This window comes from Rattus norvegicus, chromosome 16, assembly GCF_036323735.1.
Source record: "Rattus norvegicus strain BN/NHsdMcwi chromosome 16, GRCr8, whole genome shotgun sequence".
Lineage (NCBI taxonomy): Eukaryota > Metazoa > Chordata > Mammalia > Rodentia > Muridae > Rattus > Rattus norvegicus.
The window spans coordinates 4121732-4142372 of record NC_086034.1 but is presented as its reverse complement, the minus strand read 5'-3'; the positions used below and the strand labels follow the sequence as shown (position 1 = coordinate 4142372).

Sequence of the window (20641 nt, the reverse complement as noted above, 5' to 3'; positions counted from 1 at the left end):
TGTGTATTTTACTATATAAATATATTCACAGTTCAGTTTTCTTTAAAATAATCGAACTATGCAATTGTATCATGACATTTGTCTTGCCCTCAATAACATGGTGATATGGTACAGCTTATGTTTTTATGTATGTGTTCAGATTCCCAGATGTGTTGCTGCTAAGTTGGTATGAGCCTGGGGTCAGAGACCCATTGGCTGAAGTTGACCCAGAAAGTAGAATCCTTATGATGCATAAATGATAGCTGATGAAGCCAACACCACTGCTTCAGGAATTATAGCTTACAGAGTTGCTTGGCAGATGAAATCACCGGACTAATTAGAAAATAATGCATTGTGCTGTGCCTAGAAAAATCACAGAGCTTCTTAAGGAGAACTGCATCTGAGCTGGGGCGGGGTAGGGGAGGAAAGGGGGGGTTGCCAGGCACGGCACTGAGCCCGAACACCACGTTTTCATTATTTTCTTCCCTCTTTTGCCTACAGCCCAGAAACTGAAACAGACCCTGGAGCCTTGTGATACTGAATACCCAGCCTTTGTTTCCGAACGCACCATCAAGGAGACCACAGGGAACATTGCTTGTGAAGACTGCTCCAAGTAAGCCACCCCCAGCCCCTGCCACCCATCACACACCTCTATTGACTGTGGAACTTTCCCCATGGGCCAATGAGACAGCAGCATGTACGTGCATGCACACACACACTCACACACACACACACACACACACACACACACACACACACACACACACTTGCACCAAGAGCCAGGAAACATGGCTGCCCTCTGGTGTGGTATGAGAGTGTAATTCTATCAGCTGGCAAGAAATGGCCCTTGGTTTTGGTATCGCTTTAAGTTTGGGAAACATTCAGAATGTATAACAATACAGCCTAGAATATAGAAAAGTTTAATCCAATCCGTTGCTATGTGGAAGAAGTCCTAACTGTGTTTCCCCGGCTGACAGTTGGCAACTTCAGCAGAGGTAGTTAAAGGTGTTTAGAGAGGACAGAGCCCTGTGTAAAACTGAATCCCACCTGCAAGGCATGGTTTCTCTGTGGCCTGATGTTGAGCATCTAAGTTCTAATGACAAACAGTTTCACTGATCATTTAGAGACTTGGGGCTCTGTCCCTGTTGGGATGTGGCTAGTTGGGTCCTTTCTTGTTGATTTAGCTATCCTGTGTTTCCAAGACTATGCTCTTAATAACTACAGACACTTTCTATGCGCCATCCTGCTCTTTGATCTCTTCACTATTGGTGGATGACGCTTGATGAATGTAAGCTTTCTTTTGTTTATATTGTAATATAGTCAGCTTTGTCCGTTTCTGTCTTACGCACTGTGTACCTTTCTAAGAAAGTCTTCACCTTTTCTAACACAGCGATATTTGCATTTTCCTTCTGAACACACTCAAGTGTGCTGTTTGTATTTAGAACTTTAGCCCTATGCAGTTTGTCTGTGCTACCCAGCACAAACGGACTTCTGAGTTGGCACTTTACCATATATTATACAAGTATAAACGTGTACTTTGTTTTCCGTGTGTGGGTGGTAGGGTACGCCTGCACTGGTCAGGCACATGTGAAGTTCAGAGGGCAGCTTTGTGGAGTGGCTGCTCTCTGTCTGCCTTTACGTAGGTTCTAGAGACTAGCCTACATTAGCGGGCTTTTCATCTGGACCTTTAACCACTGGATCATCTCAGCATCCCCGACATCCCTTAATCTGCATTCATGTGTGTTTTTGTGCATATGTGGTTATGTGTGTGAAGTTGGGGACTGAACCTGGAGCTTCAAACCCATTGGGAAGCCATTCTATGAACTTGCACTCTTTCAGGGAACAGCCTTTGACTCCCTATCGATGTGTGATGATGCTGACAGTCACTGATCTGCAGAGCTGTTTCTGATCATGTGTGTTGTCAGTGTGCAGGCCCTTAACATAGCTGGGAGATGCTTAGGAGAGCATGTGTCCTTTCTTTATTCTTCCTCCAAGGTATCCTGGGTAGTCTTGGCTCTTTAGCTTCTCATAATAACTTTAGAATCTGCTTGTTAATTGCCACGAAGTCTGGGGTTTTCATAAAATTGCTGCGAGCTGCAGTCAGTTTGAAGACGATGACAATTTTTATGACATCTGGCCTCCCAATCATCAAATTAAACACATCTCCTTATTTATATGCCTTTCCCCACGGCTCTTAAAGTAGACATAAATTATATCAGATTTATACCGAGCTTACTTGTAGTTTTTCTTGCTTTAGTAAGAGGAACACATCTAGAACGACTTTTCTAATGACTTACGTTAACACTTGAGGGTAATAGAAATATATAACAGAAATACTGGTTTCTGTTTACTGAATATTTTATAGACAACAGATTGCCCTGTATGCATTAGATCTAATAGTTCTTCAATGGATTCCCTGGATGTTCTGCATAGAATATGTTACACTTTAGGAAAAGCGTCTGATCTCCATACTTAACTATCGTGTTGTGATCTGTGCCACTAGAAACTATTGGATAGAAGTTTCTATTAACCATGTTTGAAACTATCATGTTAAATATATTTATTAGATTTTCTTTTTACAGAATGTAAATCACTTGACAATGTTCATGTTAGCCATTTTTTTCAAACCCCATGTTTTAATTATTTTTAAAGAAATGATAGGCATGAACATTCTCTGCTATAAAGAATAACTCTAGAACATTCTGATAGTCCTTACTGAATGCCATATCTTTGAGGAATACAAAGTGTTCCAAAGTTTAAATTCATATTACTCATAAAAACATTCTTTGACAGTTTCATACATAGATATAATGTATTCTCTGGCAACAAGCATTCCCCTAACTCATTTTCCACCTTCCTACCATCAGCCATCTTCTTTGAAGGTGGCAAATATTTATATTTATAATTTAAATATATAACATATATAACACACACATACATATACATACACACATACAGACACACACACAGACACACACACATATATATATACATATACACACACACACACACACATATATATATATATATATATATTTGTATAGCCATTGTCATTGTCCCTGCTGAGAATTACTGTGGGTTTATCATAGATTGGTACCTGCTAGTTTAGGGAAAACATCAAGAGTTTCTGTTGCTGTCATTATTGTTTGATACCTGGAGAGATACTGAGTTATATTTAACATATTTATATTATCAAGGTAATTTATCCCTATGTTGTTCAGCTGATTTATTTAATACTTTCATTTGAAATATGTATGTTTCATGGTAGAAATATGTATTGCAGACATTGCCCATGTGTATACTCATGTGCTCCACAATGACATCTTGACTGATGACAGCCACCTTATGTTAGCATGGGCCCATACGATGACACTGCCTGGAGACAGTGAACTCTCTTAGTTTGCTTGTACTTGATGATATTCACAGAGTAACAACCTCACCAGATGATGCATCTCTTACACAGTATCCCAGGCTTTGAGAAGCACGTGGTTCTGTGTGTGATTGTGGGTGTGCTGTACCTTTCATAACAGAGACCTCATTTAAAGTGAAAATCATACTTGATTTCTCCAAATAAAACTGCCATTGCCACTTACTATCAAAAAAAAAAAAAAAAAACCCAAAAATACCACCCAGACACAAACACATTGCTAAGTTCATTCATTCGACTTACTTAGTCGACATTCATCTGTGATCAAGAATAAAAGTGGCTGGAATTCTCTTTCCTGTATTATCATTTGACTTCACTGTTAAGTTATTTGCACAAAATTACTTAAGGGATTTCCCCCTTTTCTTTGCTATTTGTAACACTTCTTATGAGATGAATATATGGTTCTCATGAATTTGGTAAACATTCACACGACTTCCAATGGCTGATGGGATATGTGGGGTAACAACTACATAGGTCACTTCTTTTGTGGACACATCTCTCCGGATTTTCCTTTTCTCTTTCTTTTGCAAACCTTTCATTTTATTATATTTAAGTTAGCATTCAAATTCCTGGTTTCTGTTATGTCATTTTCATAAGTGCATATGATTTTCTTTTCATTCCCTTTACTTTTGAATTGATTAGGTGATTAGATTTCTTTTAATATTATATATTTTATCGCATTTCCAAGTTTATTGAGTTCACTCATGAATAGTGCCTGATTTAAAATGTTAACCTATTTGTTATTTTTGTCTCTTTTACTTTCTATAAAAAAATTACCTGGTATATTTAAAAGTATGCCTATTTCCAGGGTAGCACATGATGTTTTGAGATACACTGTATAAGATTAAGATGGGTATATCTCAAGTATTTATCACTTGTGAAGTTAAAGGTATTCAAAGTTCTCTCTTCTGGCTTTTTAAATGAATATGCCATGCACTGCTCCCTTTTAAATTCCCTCTCTGTCCCCTGCCATCTCTGTCTCTGCCTCTTTCTTCTTCTCTGCCCTCCCATCTTCTTCAGCCTGCCAGGGGTGTGCCCATTGTCTTTGCTCTGGTTTTGAGTTTACTCTGTTTCCAATCTTTGAATACCTTGTATCTAGTGTTCAGCTCCTTTCTGTGTGCTCTGCGTCTCTCACTCCGTTCCAGTGCATCTTGGTCAACGCAATGTCCAGGTTTTCAATTTTAGGTTGTAAAGGTTTTCTAACTTGAAGCCATTTGGATCTGCGCATATTAAAATGGTGGCTGAACTTTTATACCAGATGGATTTTGAGTCTCTTCTTGATTATTATTGATATCTAATTAAATGGTGGTGTAGCCCACACAATGTCTTTCTTTCTTTCCTTCTTTCTTTCTTTCTTTCTTTCTTTCTTTCTCTCTCTCTCTCTCTCTCTCTCTCTCTCTCTTTCTTTCTTTCTTTTTTGGTATATGTTCAATGTTGATTACTGTAGTATTTGTTTATGCACTTTGAAAGCAAGATGTTTTGTACAAAGGTCACTATTTCCCTATTGGATCAAATGTGATCAGCACATTTCAAACCCCTGCTCATTTTATATATATGTTTTTATTACAGATGTCATGTACTCCCTTCCCAGGGTTAGGGGTTATTATCTATCATTCAGTTCATCCTAAGATCTACACTCGGAATTGTATTGCCATGGAAATCCCGTTCGGCTCAGGATTGCTTCGTGAGCAGCCATCCCTTTCCTGCAGTCTATGTTCAAGTCAAATGTATACATAAAGCGTCTCACACCTCAGCATCTGCTGCGTTCTGCTTACCACACCGGGGAAACTGCTCATTCTGGGGGTGTTGCCTAAGCACATGTCCCCAGTCCCTTCATTTCTCAGCTCCGCCGGTGTCCTTTTCACACTGGGATTTTGCTCTGTACCTCGGACACAGCTGGACTTGACATTTTCATTGCCTGTATCCTCTGCGAGATTGACTCTTGGATGTTACTTTTGTGCTTTTTGATGAGTTTGGGTTTCTTCCTATCATCATTTTGGATACTTCTCTTTTCCCAGCTTTGCTGTTAGTTTTTACTTTTATTATTTTACATGTTTTTTTTTTTTATTTTCTGTAACCACCTTTTCCCCTGTGAGTATATAGGCATACTCTGTATCCTTCCAGTGGATATCCTTGTTCTGTGATGTGCCTCTCCCTTGCTCATGAGCAAACAAAATCTTAAGGGACTTCTAACTGGGTTCATCTCCTGGCTCATCTATATACCTCCCACATTCTCTATTTTTAACCTGGTTACTATTTGATTTAATGTAGCCCATTGCTAGTCACCTCTTCCACCATGTTTCTTTGACCACAGTTGCTTTTGGGGGGGTCATTTTTATTTTTGGTTATTAGGAATGGTCTAGGAGTGACACATTCCCCCATGCTTTGTTTAAAGTCTTGCTGCATGTGGCGTGAACACTGTCACATGGGCCAAGGCCACAGTCTCTATGTACCGGTGTTTTCTACTGACTCCTGTATCTCAGCTCTGGGACGTGGTAGGTACTTTGTCCCCTCCTCCTTTTCAATGGTTTTCACAGAATACCTTCTCGAGCCTGTTCTGAAGTTTCATTGAGGTGATTTTTCAATATCAATTTATCCTTTCGGCTTATTTGCTTTAGCATTTGTGACTGCTTTTCAACTCTGCTGCTTAAAATGTCCTTAATATGCATGACTTTGTAAAAGATTAATTTGCTTCTTTCGAAAGTAGCTCTTTGATCTGTACAGTCTCTGTTAGGTTCTCTGTGCTAAATAGTGACCTGTTAAGAGTGTTCTAGAAGCATCCCTTGGAGATCTACTGATCATCTTTGTTCTTGTACATGCTTTCTTGGATGGCAAATTCTTTACTTGTATATTCTGTCACATTTGTTTAAACTCTGAACTTGTCTATTAACTATTGTTCTTTGGCACTAGCACTGGGCTCAAGTTCCTATGGTAGCTGTGCCCTTGGGCCCCTGTCATGTCTCTTATTAGTATTGACGGCCTGGGAATAATTGTGATGTAACTCTTCCTATGTAAGGACTTCATCACCACAGAATTATGGTAAATATTTTCCCTAAGTAGAACTCATTTTCAGCTGAAAGTCTCATGAGTACTGCTCTTTCTCCCCCTCAGAGCCTTGCTGTGGGTCAGATTATCAGCTCCTTATACTTAACTATGCAGCTTGGTTCCCCTCTTCCCAAAAGCTCTCTTGTAGTTCAACATGTTTTGTTTTCTCAGGACATCCTACATGTCCGAGTGTTCATGGCAGGATGCTTTTAATATTTGCCCAATCTGTCATGTCACAGGTTTTCCTTCTGACTGGGGACATTCTAGGGCCAGCACAAGAAAGTGATGAGAATGTGTAGGAGTTTAGCACAGGGGGCCTTGGAAGTACAATGTTCAGGATATGATCCCTGCCTTCTTAATTCCTTTGTTATAATGGGCAAGAAAACTCAACTTGTGGAAGACTCCTTCTGGGGTAATTTGTGGGGTAGTAAAGCAAGCTTCTCATGGACTCGCTCCAAGAACAAAGTTAGAAAAGTTATGTTACAGATTTATGCCTAGGACAAACTAATACTCAATAGATGACCACATTTTGTGTGTGGACAGTGCTCTGCAATCCTCGTACATGTGTACCCTATCCCTAGAGTCATATGTCAGAACCTGTTTCCCAATATCAGTAGGTGGTGTCCTTTAAAAGTTGATTAGGACCTGAGGGCTACATTGCTCCTCCACCCCATGAAATTAATGTCCTTATAAGAGAAGCTTGAGGAAGTCTGTCTGCTACATCTCTACCCCATCTTTGAGCAGAGGCTAAGCTCTCTCTGTAAGGCAGTCTGCTGGTGGTGATCTACAAACACATTTGTTTTCCTTAAGTTACTGACTAAGGTATTTTTTTTAAGTGCCACAAATGGTCGAGATGTTTCATACCACACATTCACTAAGTTTGAACCCTGAAAAATGCTCTGGAAAAAATATGAATAATCCTGTTCCTAGTCTAATACCACTCTCATCCCCACAGAAACAGAAACTGTATGTCAGATTGTAATAGCATGTCTTAGGAGTTATTGACAAGCCATGACTTTGTGTTCTGGAGAAGTATATATTATTAATTTATCGATAAAGAATCTTATAGACCAAAGGGACACTAATTCAGCAATGCCACAAACCCCTCAAAGTCACCTGTATGTCTTGACAATCATATGTTACAATTCTTATGGTCATCATACCTGAGAAAATAGAAGAAAATCCAGGGCAGGAGATTGGTGAGGAAAGCAGCATTTTCCCTTAATGCCTCAAAACGTAAAGCCAACAATGCTGATTAAAATTACCTAAAGTTCTCAGAAGAAAGAAATGCTCACCTGCCACTTGGCTACACGGAAGACCATGGCATTCTGCTGTGCTCCAGAGATTAGACTGTTGCCATGGGGAATTCGTGGGTGGATGGGACGGACAGAGGTGAGGCTGACTCTGCGTGCGGTGCCCTCTCTGCTTGGTTTCAGACCCCGAAGCTCTGTTGAGCTGGAGGACTAAGGAGATGATGCGCTGACATGCGCAGGAGAACAACAGAAGGGCCGAGGCTCCTCCTTCAGTTTTAGAGCGAGCTTTTGATTGAAGCATGGCTCACAGAGAAATATATGCGAGTCCCAAGGTTTCACATATAGGCTTAGAGGATGCAGTCAACATTCTATTAAGAACAGTCGTATACTACTCTTCATTTCTGCCGTACAAATCCACTCATCAGAATGTTGGAAGCTAAGACCTCAGAGAGCAGCACCAGATTCCCAGCAGCTCACACAATGTATCCCATTTTGGCTTAATTTCCATTTCCCATGGGACCACCACTGTCTGGATTTCTGTCTTCATTGATGGTTTCTGTACCTGTAACCTGAGGGGTGATGGAGGAGTTAATAAGATAAGGAACTTTGTGTACTACTGGTCCTGAAGTTCGTTCTTAATGGCTTGGCTCCAAAGAGAAAATGAACTGCAGGAAGAAAATTAAAGCTAGTTTGTGGCTTCAGTATATACCGTGTTGGCTGTCTGTTAGACCCCATACACTGGACTATACCTGAAGAAGCAAGAATGAAGGAAGCATCCATGATTGTGGGCTTTGCAGACAAGTTACTAGGCAGTTTGGATGTTAGTGGTTAAAGAGTGGTTAGTGGTTAACACCCAGGAGTGTAAAAGTAGGGATGCTATGGTGGAGAGGAAATCACTATCTAATAAAAGAGCTGCGTGGGGTTGGGGATATAGCTCAGTGGTAGAGCACTTGCCTAGCAAGCGCAAGGTCTGGGTTCGGTCCCCAGCTCCGAAAAAAAGAAAAAAAAAAAGAGCTGTGTGTGTATGTGTGTGCAGGCGCGTGTGTGCATGTGTGTGTGTGTGTGTGTGTGTGTGTGTGTGTGTGTGTGTGTGTGTGTGTGTGAATGGTAGTGTGATGCTTCATGAAGACAGTTGGGGAAGGCATGCTGTTGACAACTTGAGCTCCATTACTCCTGTCTGCAGATACCTTCCCATCTTTTCTAGCTCCATTATATAAATGCGACTTATTAGAGCATGTCCATTATCTTTACAGAAATAGTTATAAAGACATTGTTTATCCCTCCACGTGAGCATCCACTCTTGGAATTTAGGCTGTTAAGGAAGAAAGTCATGTTACTTAATTTTTGGCATCTACCCTTTGTTCATGGCCCACAGATAGCTCAGTCTAGTGTTCATAATAAGAAATAAAGCTGTGTCTGCCCAATGATGTTCTTTATGTGTAATCAGTAGAGAAAATTTCCACATTGCACCTGAAGTGAATCTATTTTCAGATAAAGGATTATTACTAGATCTTAATCAACTTTACAGGTAAGGTCAGGTCAGGAACAATTCCATTCAAAAATAACACAACTGTCGCACTTGGCCAGAAGTAAGCTGGAAACTGAGTTTGGTTAAAATTATAATATTTCAGAAATTATGCGCTGAGATCTTTTTCATAGAAAAACATCTTGCCTTCCGCAATGGAACATGGAGAACACCATCCATCACCAACTGGTCACAAGGCAGTGATTACCTTCTTCCACAAGCGACGGCCAGCTATAGAGCCGCAGTCCCAGAGAATCTTGGGCCTCTCATGGGAACAGGCCTGAGCTGCTGGTTTGCTCCCGGTGTGTCATTAACAATCTCCCATCCTTTAAAGGGGATCAGATGACCCGGGACTTGACCTGTTTGCTAGGGCCAGGGAGCCATGACAGGTGGTTGTAGCCAGTGTGAGTTTGGTTTTGTTCTTCAGGGAAAGAGCTGCTCTGAACTCCATTTCTGTGTGTAATTTCCTGCATCCCAAGATGGTCCATCACAGAACGTCTATCCAGGACTGACTCATTTTCTGTAAATAGAAACCTTCAAATTGGCAACTCCAAAAGTGGACATTTATCTGCCTTTAACACAGACAGATATATTATATATTGTAGCACAGAGAGACAGTATGCAATATTTTTTTTAAAAAAAGGATTTACAAAAATATAGGGTTTATTAAGAATGCAGGAGCCTGAAAGAAAATAAGAATTTACATAAGAATGTCATTAGGGTTGGTGGTTTGGATGCTGTAAGCAATAATTTTCGTCATTCAATATCCCACTGATTATTAAATTAATCTGTTACTCAAACAGCAATCGAAAACAACTCAGCCCATATTTTCTGGGCATTTGTTACTGTCAACAAGTTCGCAGAAGTGAATGTCTAAAAAGAGTGTGAAGTTTTATGATTTTTCCAGAACATTTCCTTGCTTCTTGATAACCCTACCCCCTTGGCTAAGGAAATGATCAGATCCATAGAGCTCTCCCTGGAAGAAGACCCAACTGTAAAGTGTAATGCCTGGATCCTGCTGAAAGTAATTAATCAGAAATAAAACCTTAAGTACATGTCACATTTAGAGGCTTGGATGCCTTGTTCGGTTTCAACACTGGTAAGCTAATTCCTAAGGTATAGTGGGCTTTTTTCTTTTCGTTTTTTTAGCCTGTGATTTTCTCTTGCTACCACCACTCATCGCTTTTCATAAAAATTCCACTGCCGTCCTTTTCAGTCCGAGATCTGTGCACAGATTTGCTCATCTTCCTGAGAGCTCCCAAAGCCTGGCTCTCCTCTCCTCTCTCATCACCCCTCCCCGTGCGCCTTCCGTTTATCCCTAAACTGGAGGGAAGTAATTGGTCTAGAAGCCCTGTTGACATGTTCCATGGGCTACAGCTCAGAGGACCTTCGTTCAGAGACGCTGGGTTCTTAGGACTCCGGTTTCCTATTGAGGTCTCAAACTGGGTGGGCAGTTTACCCTGTGTGTTCTGCCTTTCCCTGCAGAGTTTGCAGGGAGCCCTTCCAAGTGTGCCTTCTACGGGTCACCTGTAAAGTGGACACATTGCAAAAAGGAGAGCTGGACATTTCCCTAAAACCACACACAAAATTAACAGCGCGAAGACCTGAGCCAGTTATTCAAATGTTCTGTTTGCTCACCTCGGCACAGGCCATGATTGTTTGTTGTTTGTTTTTAAGATGTATGAGGCTGATATGTAAACCACTTGCCTTGTAAGTAGAAGACCCAACATTTTATCCCAGTGACCCACAATAAAAAGGAGGAGGAGGATGAAGAGGAGGCTAGCAGGATATGCTAAAGCACACATAATAATAATGCCAACACTGGGGTGGCAGAGACAAGAGATCCCTGGGCCTTGCTGGCCAGGCAGCCTATCTAAGTTCATGAATACCAGGTCGATGAAGAGCCCTGTCTCAAAGGAGTTAAATAAGATTTCCAGGGATGACCCAAGGTTATCTATCCTCCACTGCACACACATGCACCCCACCAGATATATCCCCCACCACACACTTTAAAAATATGTTGCCCTCATACTTAACACAGTGTTTAGCAAAGAGCGCATGCTTTGTAAATTGGAGAGATTTTTTTAACAGAGCACAGTCTATCCCCAGGCTCTGTGTTGACAGGGATGCAGGGAAACCACAGGACTTCTGGCAGGCTCCTCTTCCCCAGTTCCCAGCATAGAGTCAAGCTCCATTTTAGTCAGAAAGAGGAGATGGCGGGAACTTTGCTGCAACGATACCTCACTAGATAAAGTAGCTCTTGGTTTCTTTCCCTTTCCTGAGTCTACTTGACAGCTCTCAGTTTAGGAAAAATTAGAAGTCTGAAATTGAAACTACACATAGCCAGTAATGTCCAAATACTTCATTATCCAAATTGGATGCAGACTTTGTCAGTGGGAGAACCCTGGTGTCATGAATAATCCTGGTGTCGTGGATAATGTAATTTGTAGGTGTTAAAATGTAACAGTTTTTAACCACTTAATTTGGAAGCCTATACTAATTGGTTGCAATATTTTGTATCTTTTCCTCTAAAGAGCCTTGCCAAAGAACTGTCCCCAATTTTATTTAAAAGTAGCAACTCCATGTGATTTGATTGCCCATCAAGATCAGTGGCCCTCTCAAATGGACTGACCTTAATTTTAAAAATAAATTAGCTTTCTAATCCGCATGAAGAATGACATTGGTGGTCCCTTCATGGTGACAGGGACTGAATTTCTGACTTTTCTCATCAGTGTGGCAAAATACCTAATCAAAGACACTTAGGGAAGGAACAGTTGATTTGGACTCAGAGTGTGAAGGGGGAGCCATGGCAGCAGGAGTGTGGGGTATCTGGTCACACCATATCCAGAACTAGGAAGCAGGGAGAGGTAGACATTGTTGTTCAGTTTGGGTTTTCTGTTTTGTAGTCCGGTGTTCCAGCCCATGGGATGGTGCTCCCTACAGTTAGTGTGGGTCCTCCCACCTGAGTGAACCAGGTCAAAAACGAGATCTATCCCCTAAGATTCTGTTTTCAGGTGGACAGCATTAGCCATCTCAGGACACTGCACCTTTCTTCCCTCGTATTGTCCTTCGCTGTTTCCCATGACTTGGGATTGGAGAGCCAAGGGAATTCTTGCCTCTGAATTTTCTCCTGCTACACACAAGTAGCAATGGGAGAATGGCGGCCCCACTCCCCGTGTCTTCTTGTTCCTCCCCTTCTGCATCTCAGCTATTAGATGGCAGCAAGTTCAAGATCCTAAAATTGGGGTCCTTCTATCACAAAAGATGAAAACCATCAAATCCAATCCTTTGTTTGTTTGCTTCCTTTTTTTTTCTTTTAACAATTTGCCATATATCAAGTCTTTGCTCCTTAATATAAGCCTGCTTTTCTTTTTACTACCAGAATCTGTCCAAGCTGGAATAAGTCAGTGCTTGCTCTTACAATGACCAGAGTAATTAGAGGTGTATGTTCACGATTGCTAAAAATGCCTTGGCTTTCAGGATTCACAAAGGAGAAGAGGGGCAAATGCTTGTCTTGGGAGTTTTAATGTTGAAAATATGGCTCTAAGAGAGAGAAAGATCTAGTCAAAAGGTGTAATAAAATAAGATTAAAGGCTAGGTACATGAGTGGATCTCACCTGCAAACCCAGAAGTTGGGAGGCAGACACACGCAGATTGCTGTGAGTCCAAAGCCCAGCCTGGGTTACATAGTGAGTTTCAGTCCAGCCTGTGGTACAGTGTGAGACCCTACCTCAAAAATAAAAATAAAAATAAAAGTCCAAACCACTCTGGTGGACTTTTCCCCAGCCAACTCAGTTCAATGATGCTCGTCTCTAGCACAGAAGCATCACTGATTCCCTTTCTTAGATGCTCAAAGGATAAAGGAGCACCCTAATTTCCAGGTGATTACAACCTTGAGAAGCGGGATAGTGTGGACATTGTTCTGTAGGTGTTGCTGCCTATGCTCGCTCTTTGATAAGTTATGTTTGGAGAGGGTTTAATACAGGAAATGATGGAAATTACTGTTTTCTCTCCCGAGTCCACTGTGCAAAATAAAAGGGGTTCATGTCTGTCTGTAATGATGGGGGCAGGTCTGTACCTGATAGGAATTAGTCTTGCGAACAGTTTCCCATTTGTAAGTTGCTTAACGGGTGGGAAAGCAGGGTGGGAACACATGTGCATTTGACTGGGCTCGCAACACAGGGCGGCTTTCCTCTTCCATGCCGGAGGGTAGGAGACCAGCAGAGCCAGGGAATATTTTTAGAATGTTTATTTGCATGTGGTATGGAGGGCACAGAGCTGTCTCCACACAACTGAGGTTTGCAACTTGCTTTTCTGCGGTGCATTGTCTGCATCCGGGTGGTGGCGTGTGCCATGACCCCCGCCATCCCTCCCTCAAAGAGCAGTCTGTGTTCCCTCCCCTACTCTGCCCAGAACTGCACCTGAAGTGGCTTAGTGAGTCGCCAGAACCCTATAGATGTGTGTTTACTACCTCTCCCGCTTGCCCCCATTTGTTTAACTTGGAAAGAGTTGATATATCCCTATGGGTATTAAAACCCATCTGATGTGTTAAAGGAGCCCAGAGGATCAAAGCCGCAATGCTACTTCAAATGCAGCACACTGAATAGAGAAGCAATTTCACGTAGGCACAAACCACTTTTATAAGGGACATTCTGTATCCTCATTAAAAAAAATTTTTTTTTGAGACATAGTCCTGCAATGTAGCTCAGGCTGGTCTTAAACTCACAATCTTCTTGTCCCAGGCTCTCAAACCTTGGGGTCTTAAGTATGTACAAACATTCCCTACAGGAATTCACTTTACTTTGAGGCAGATGTTGAATTTTTGCTCCTTCAGGCAACCTCCACACCCACTGTCTTGAGGAACTCTTTTGACTTTGACCAGAAAACTCTTTGCAAACCAAGACTGGATGAAGGCATCAGTTTCTAGACATACTTCATGCCTCGAAAGACACACCAGGCACCTTACAAGCACACTGGTCCCTCACTAGTAATAATGTACCTTTGGAGGGGAAGTGGGTGGGTGGGGGTACCACATGAGTGAACTCGCTGGGAACAGAGGAGCATTACAGGGATTCCCTGATGGCCACAGGAAGAAGGAAGCAGGACTATAAGGTCATTAGAAATTAAGGTGTCTATCTCTTTTCTGGCTCTGTTTAGGAAGTAGATCAGCTCTAGGGCCTCAATCACTTCAGGAGCTCTAAGCATCTGAGAACTTTGAGAGTTGAGGATTGTTTCTGGATTGCCCTTTTCACCCCAGGGCCAAATCATGATCTTCCAGCTGTCTTATTTCAATAAACTTCATCGAAAGGAATTTTATGTCAGTTTCCTTTCTGGATGACTGCTACTGTTTACTGCTCTTGACAGGGTCCATTCTGGTCACATTTGCATCCCTCTTCTACTTAAGTTGTCCACCTTGTTGGTATCTTAGTTAGGGGTCCCACTGTTGTGAAGAAGCACCATGACCAATGCAACTCTTATAAAGGACAACATTTCACTGGGACTGGCTTGCAGGTTCAGAGGTTCAGTCCATTTTCGTCAAGGCAGGAGCATGGCAGCATCCAGGCAGGCATGGCGCTGGAGGAGCTGAGAGTTCTACATCTTGTTCCAAAGGCAAACAGGAGAAGACTATCTCCCGGGTGGCTAGAAGGAGGGTCTCACTGCCCATCCCCCACTGTGATAAACTTCTTCCAACAAGGGCATGCCTACCCTAACAAGGCAATCCCTCCTAACAGTGCCACCAGCTGGGCCAAGCATATTCAAACAACCACAGTTGGTCTTTTTTTCTAAAATCTTTTTATTAGAGTGCAAACATTCCTTTCCCTTCTCTTCTCTTTATCTTTGCTTATACTTTCATTCTTTGACATCATGGGTGTCCTTTTGCCCTCTTTCCTGCTCCCCCAGTACTTCTGGTTCTCTTCTCCTGGTCTCCCAATAGTTTAATTATGTGTACCCACTATCACACTGCCTTATTTACATATATACAAACACTAAAGTTAGGATTCATATAGGACAGAGAACATGTAATTCTTTTAACTTTCTGGGTTTTGTGCATTACACCTCCCCCACCACACACACACACACACACACACACACACACACACACACACACACACTGCAGAAAGAAATGTACAGAAACAAAGTAAATATCATATTCTTATATTACCACTTAGAACAAAGAGACAGATAGGCCTTCTCTCAGGTTCTGCATCAGATGACCTGGGTTCAAAGCCTGTCCCCACTTACTGCCTCAATAACTGTGGACAAATATCTCATTTCCCGTGCATAAGATGGTGCCATAGACTTCATGCTGCCGCAATTCTAACCCCTTTTGTATGCAAACTAATTTTTTTCCATATCCAACTGGTTTTGTGGTCCTTAGCACAGTATTCAGGGATATAATGCCTTCTGTATGTCATGCTTGATGGCTAGTCTCTCCAAAAGCAATCACTGATGTCAGAGTTTGATTCTCCTTATTCACTTATAAGGGGATTTCTACACCATACCCTTCCCCATCCCCAAGTGAATTATTTCTACATCTGGGCATTAGTTAGATGTCCTGGTAGTTCTGTCTGGGACTTTGCAGTAGTTTTGCCCTTTACCTGCCTTTGTTCCAGGAAGTGACTGAGCTACCAGCCCCCACCCAGATTCGCTTGAATCTTGGACAAGAGACATACACACAGTTTGTTCCTTTTCAACTTGCCTTAGGACACAATTGCTGGGCACTACTATCTCCTGCCTAGAAAAGTGAGCCCTTAATAATATTTTTATCTCCACTCCTCCCACCTGCCCTAAACTTCAGTGGCTAGTTCCCCCTAGCCTCTGCCAAATATCCCTGACCACCAGCCTGTGGTAGTGGCCACGGGCCCCAGCTCTTCCAGAGACCTGACATGGTTGCTGGCTTCTCCTCTCTCCAAAGCATGGCAACAACTCCTCCTCTCCTTCTTTGAGTCTCCTTTTCCTCCCGAGACCTGGAAGCTCTGCCCGTACCTTCCGCTCAACAATTGGCCCATGGCTTTCTTTACTGACAGATTAATAACCGATTGGGGAACAGGACCTTAACATGAGAACCACCCCCTATACTTTCCTATTGAAGTATATACATTTAATCCATACAGAGCCTGTAGAATCTGGTGGCAGGCTAGAGAGTAGGTTGAAACTGTTATTGCTCTCTCAACAGGGCAGAGAGATTCCAGTCAGTTTCTGTCATTCCAGAATTGTCACATTACCAGAAGGGGACTCTCTGCAGTCTGACAGTCTGAGCCTACACCATAGCCCTGATAACCATTGACTATGCCAAGGATACCTCTTTTGTAACTACTAAGTATCATTAGTCTTATTGGTGAAGTCTACTCCAAACTGGATAATCTGTGTATAAATGTTGAATCCATGTTCACTGGGCTTGTGAAATGTGTGCTGGGAGCAGGGCTCACACCAACACTCCCAATATGACCATATATCAGCCATGTTCAGGCTGTGGCAGGAAAGCTTGGTGGTAGAGCGAGCAACTTCTGATTCCTGCTTGGTGACAAAAACATTTTTTTGAAAGTAGCTTCCCTTGGGTAGGAAACCTGCATGCCTGCCTTATCTCACAATGGACTCGTTTAGGTCAAATGTCATCCCAAAGGGCCAGCACAGTAAAAGGGCTTGGTGAGCAGGGGGTGGAATGGAATAGCGATGGGGGTGTGGCCACATTAGTGATAGACCTGTGGCTTGGCGTCCAGCAGACCAGCTTTGGGGAGTGCTGATGGTTGGTACTATGTTCTTTGTGAAATCTTCGGATGTCATTCATATTCCCTTCTGTAGATGCATATCCTCATCTATGAATCACACAGGTAGTAGCTGTGTGTGCATGTGTGTGTGTGTGTGTGTGTGTGTGTGTGTGTGTATGAAGGTGAGGAGGGAATTGCTCTTAAAAACACTTGGCACTAGGTAAACACTCCATAAATGCTGCCTATTACTGTCATTATTTATAAGAAAAGACACTAATAGTTCCAAGGAAAGTATTTAACGAATTCCTGACTCTTCTTAAGGGATTAAAAGAAAATGATTCATGTCATAATTAACATGATTTACTGACAACCCTAGGAGAAAAAAGACAGAGAGAACAAACTTTGAAAAGCTCAAATAATAGCCAAGTTTTAAAAATACCTTTTCTTCTCAGTCCTTTTATAATTCAGTTTCTTCCATTGAAGGGACTCTGGACCTCCCTGACTTTTTTATTTATGGGATATTGCCCCCTTCCCCAGTATTTCAAGCATAAGTGCACACACACACACACACACACACACACACACACACACACACACACACATATTCCCTGCCACCTGCCTCGGGCTGACTGTGCCAAAGAACTTCCTGCCCAAGTTGCTTTCATGGTCCGGGTCAGCACCACCAATCCCAGCAAATCCTTGGAGGATGACTGGGAGGCACTGTGACACACGTTACTGACGCGCTTTTGTCTACAGTATAATAAATCCTCTCGAACCCTGCAGTCAAAGCTTTGTTCAGGAATTTTTATGTGCTTTTCCCTATCAGCCAGCCAAAAATTCAATGCAGTCATATGCCAGTTGTATGCATTTTAAGAGAAATACCTGTAACAACAGAAACTACTGGTGCCATTTAATCTCAGTACCTAACTGTGAAAATGGAACCCATCCCCCATACTAGGGAAATGGAACAGAGGAGCCAGCCCTATGCCAGTCTGGGTCTCAGGCTGTCCCATGTAGATCTGTTAAAAGTCAGGCTTATGGTTTCTAAGACTCAGCTCCTTAAGAACAAACTTTTCTTGACCACAAAATGATCAGCCGGGTGATAGCCTTCATGTGGAATTTAACAAGCAGACTGCTTAATAGCCTTTCGTTCACAATGTCAGAAGGTTCAACTCAAGCGAGCCAAGTGAAAGGAGACATTGAGACTTGGCTTCAGGTAAGGCTTACCCTAATTTTCCAGAGGTCAGGACCAAGACTCAAGTTCTCTCCAGGTATTTCCAACACTGGGCACCAGGGAGCAGCTAGTAGCTCCTGAGACATGCTTTCCTAATCTAGTATACAGGCATGCTGCTAGATCATTTGTGTTTCAGTCTGAGTGAAATCAGGAAGGCGCAATGCCCATCACTGAATCCATAGTTTTCTTCAGGAAGAGGAACTGTATCCATTTGCTCTGCCCAGGTGGCCGGCTTGGGCATGGTGGGCTTATCACAACATGGTAGCTACCTTGAGGAAGGGTGAGTTCCTGAACAAAGGGAGGAATGTGTGTACCTACAAAAAGGAAGAGAGCAAGTGGAAATCAAAGCAGAGCTCGTATGGACATCAGGCAAGCAGGGATCTGTTTGTTTCTCAGAAGTCAGTTTGAGGCAAAAAGGCTTAAGATCGGGGAGAATCTTAAGAACAATAAACGGGTCTAGAGGACCAATACCTGTTGTCTGTAAAATTCATTTGTTCTGAAGCTTAAGATACTTTGTCTTTCTCCTGTTTGCCCACACGTTCCCTTGTTCATTGTTAGAAGGCAGCAGCCCCGTGCTCTCTGAAGTCCAGGAGACAATATGGCTAAATAACACAAAACACTTATCTACCTGCCCGCCTATTCAAAAAGAAAAGGAGGAGGGAAGGAGAGAGGGAGGTCACTTCCTGGGGTTTTCATGGAATTACACTATTGTGACCTTTCCCACTGTCTCGCAGAAGAAAGCATGTGAAGAGGTCCTTTGGGGAGCAGGATGGTGACCAGGGCATCCCTGGTTCAGGGCTTCCTCCTGTGTGTGTCTGCACCTCCCAAACTTACAAATCCCCGGAGCCTCTTGTTGAAGACACCCTTAGCTGTGCTTGTGCAAGTGTGCTGTTGGGTTACCAAAGGGCATTTTAAAAAAAAGTCCTAAACCTTCATCTTCGGGACATTCTTATAACCCATTTCCAGTTCAGGAGCACAGAAGAAAACATTGCTGCGAGCATTGGTGCGCACAGCTATAGGATGGCTTTATGCTAGTGATGCCAGTTCCCAACCCACAGCATAGGAGACTGAGGCCAGCCTTCCTGCTGGGAGGAGAGCTTCATGGAGGCAGGAACACTGAATGACTGGGAACTGACTAGGAACTAAATGGAAGAATGAAGGTTGCAAACCTCAGAGCCATCGGCATTAGACGGGAGCATAGGAGCAAGGCAAACAAGTTCACTACCCTCACAGACTTTCTGCCCAGAAGCTGCAAATCGTTAAGATGGTTGCTTCAAATGAAAGGAAGCTAAACATGAGAGACACACATCTAGGCACGGGGTCAATCACCTTCTAACATTTTCTACTGTAGGTGAGAATTAGGCCTTCTGGTATGTTCTGATGATGGAGATTAGGACTGAGTGCCGAGCCAGCCTAACTAGAGGATGTATGCACAATGGACCAAAATCAAGGCCAAACCCAAAGAGCATCTGTGACAGTCACTTCTGCTTTTCCCAACTTTTTATTGGCATATGTATGTATGTTGCATGTATATGATTGTTTGCATGCATGTGGGTACATATGTATATTCATGTGTGTGTGTGTGTGTGTGTGTGTGTGTGTGTGTGTGTATGCTGTGGAGGACTGAAGTTGATGTTGGGAGGTGTCTTCAATGACTCTCTATTTTTTCTTTACTGAGACCCCCACCCCCATTTCTAGCTACTCTCTCTAACCAGCCTGCTCCTAAGATCATGTTTCTGTCTCCCTCGTGCTAGAATTACATGTGGCAGCCATGTTTTTCAGCTTACCAAAGGTCCTGGGGACCTGAACACTGGTCTTCATGCTTGCTTGGCAAGCACTTTCTCCACTGAACCCTCTCCCAAGCCCTTTGTGACCCAGATAAAGGCAAAGCAAGTATCAAAGATTATCTGTAGAGGATTGAAATCTACAAAGGGCAAAGACTGCCGTCTAGGCTTGAAACACATAGGATTTTATCTCACACAGTTGTTCCTCGGAGCCCAGGTCTGTATCTATGTAGTGGAAAGCAAGCTCCCCCAGTTCCTGACTGTGTGATCTTGCTATCTCTGGCTATCTTATCTCCAACTTCCTCTTCTCCTTTGCTGGGGTGAGCATTTTGGAAGCCTCAGAGTCCATTTTCATGTGTGATCAGCAAAGGTCCCCTCAGAAGGTGGTGTGCCTGTCTCACACTCGATGAGGCTGTCTGGAGATTGTATCCTCCTTCCTTTCCAGCTCCAGCTCCATCTGCTGTAGAGGGAAGAGGCCAACTGTGTTATTTCATATCCAGTAATGGACACATCAATTGCTTCCCTCTCCCCAATGACGGTCTCATTCATTATATCCATTTTTGACCCATCTCTGCCTCTTGGCCACCACTGTGCTTTTCTCTATTGAAGCATTTCCCTCTCCAGGCTTTTTTGGCCGCAGGCTAACCCACCAGCCCCAACAACTCTACACTATGATGTCAGTCTG

At 42.7% G+C, this 20641-nt stretch overlaps 1 protein-coding gene across 4 annotated transcripts in view; it reads left to right on the top strand.

The window, feature by feature from the left end:
- Positions 1–20641, top strand: part of Cacna2d3 (calcium voltage-gated channel auxiliary subunit alpha2delta 3) — an 813990-nt gene that overhangs the window by 776665 nt on the left and 16684 nt on the right. For all 4 annotated transcript variants that reach the window (XM_063275287.1, XM_063275286.1, XM_063275289.1 and 1 more), the window contains 1 exon segment: positions 481–592. In XM_063275287.1, coding sequence (XP_063131357.1) covers positions 481–592 — 112 coding nt within the window.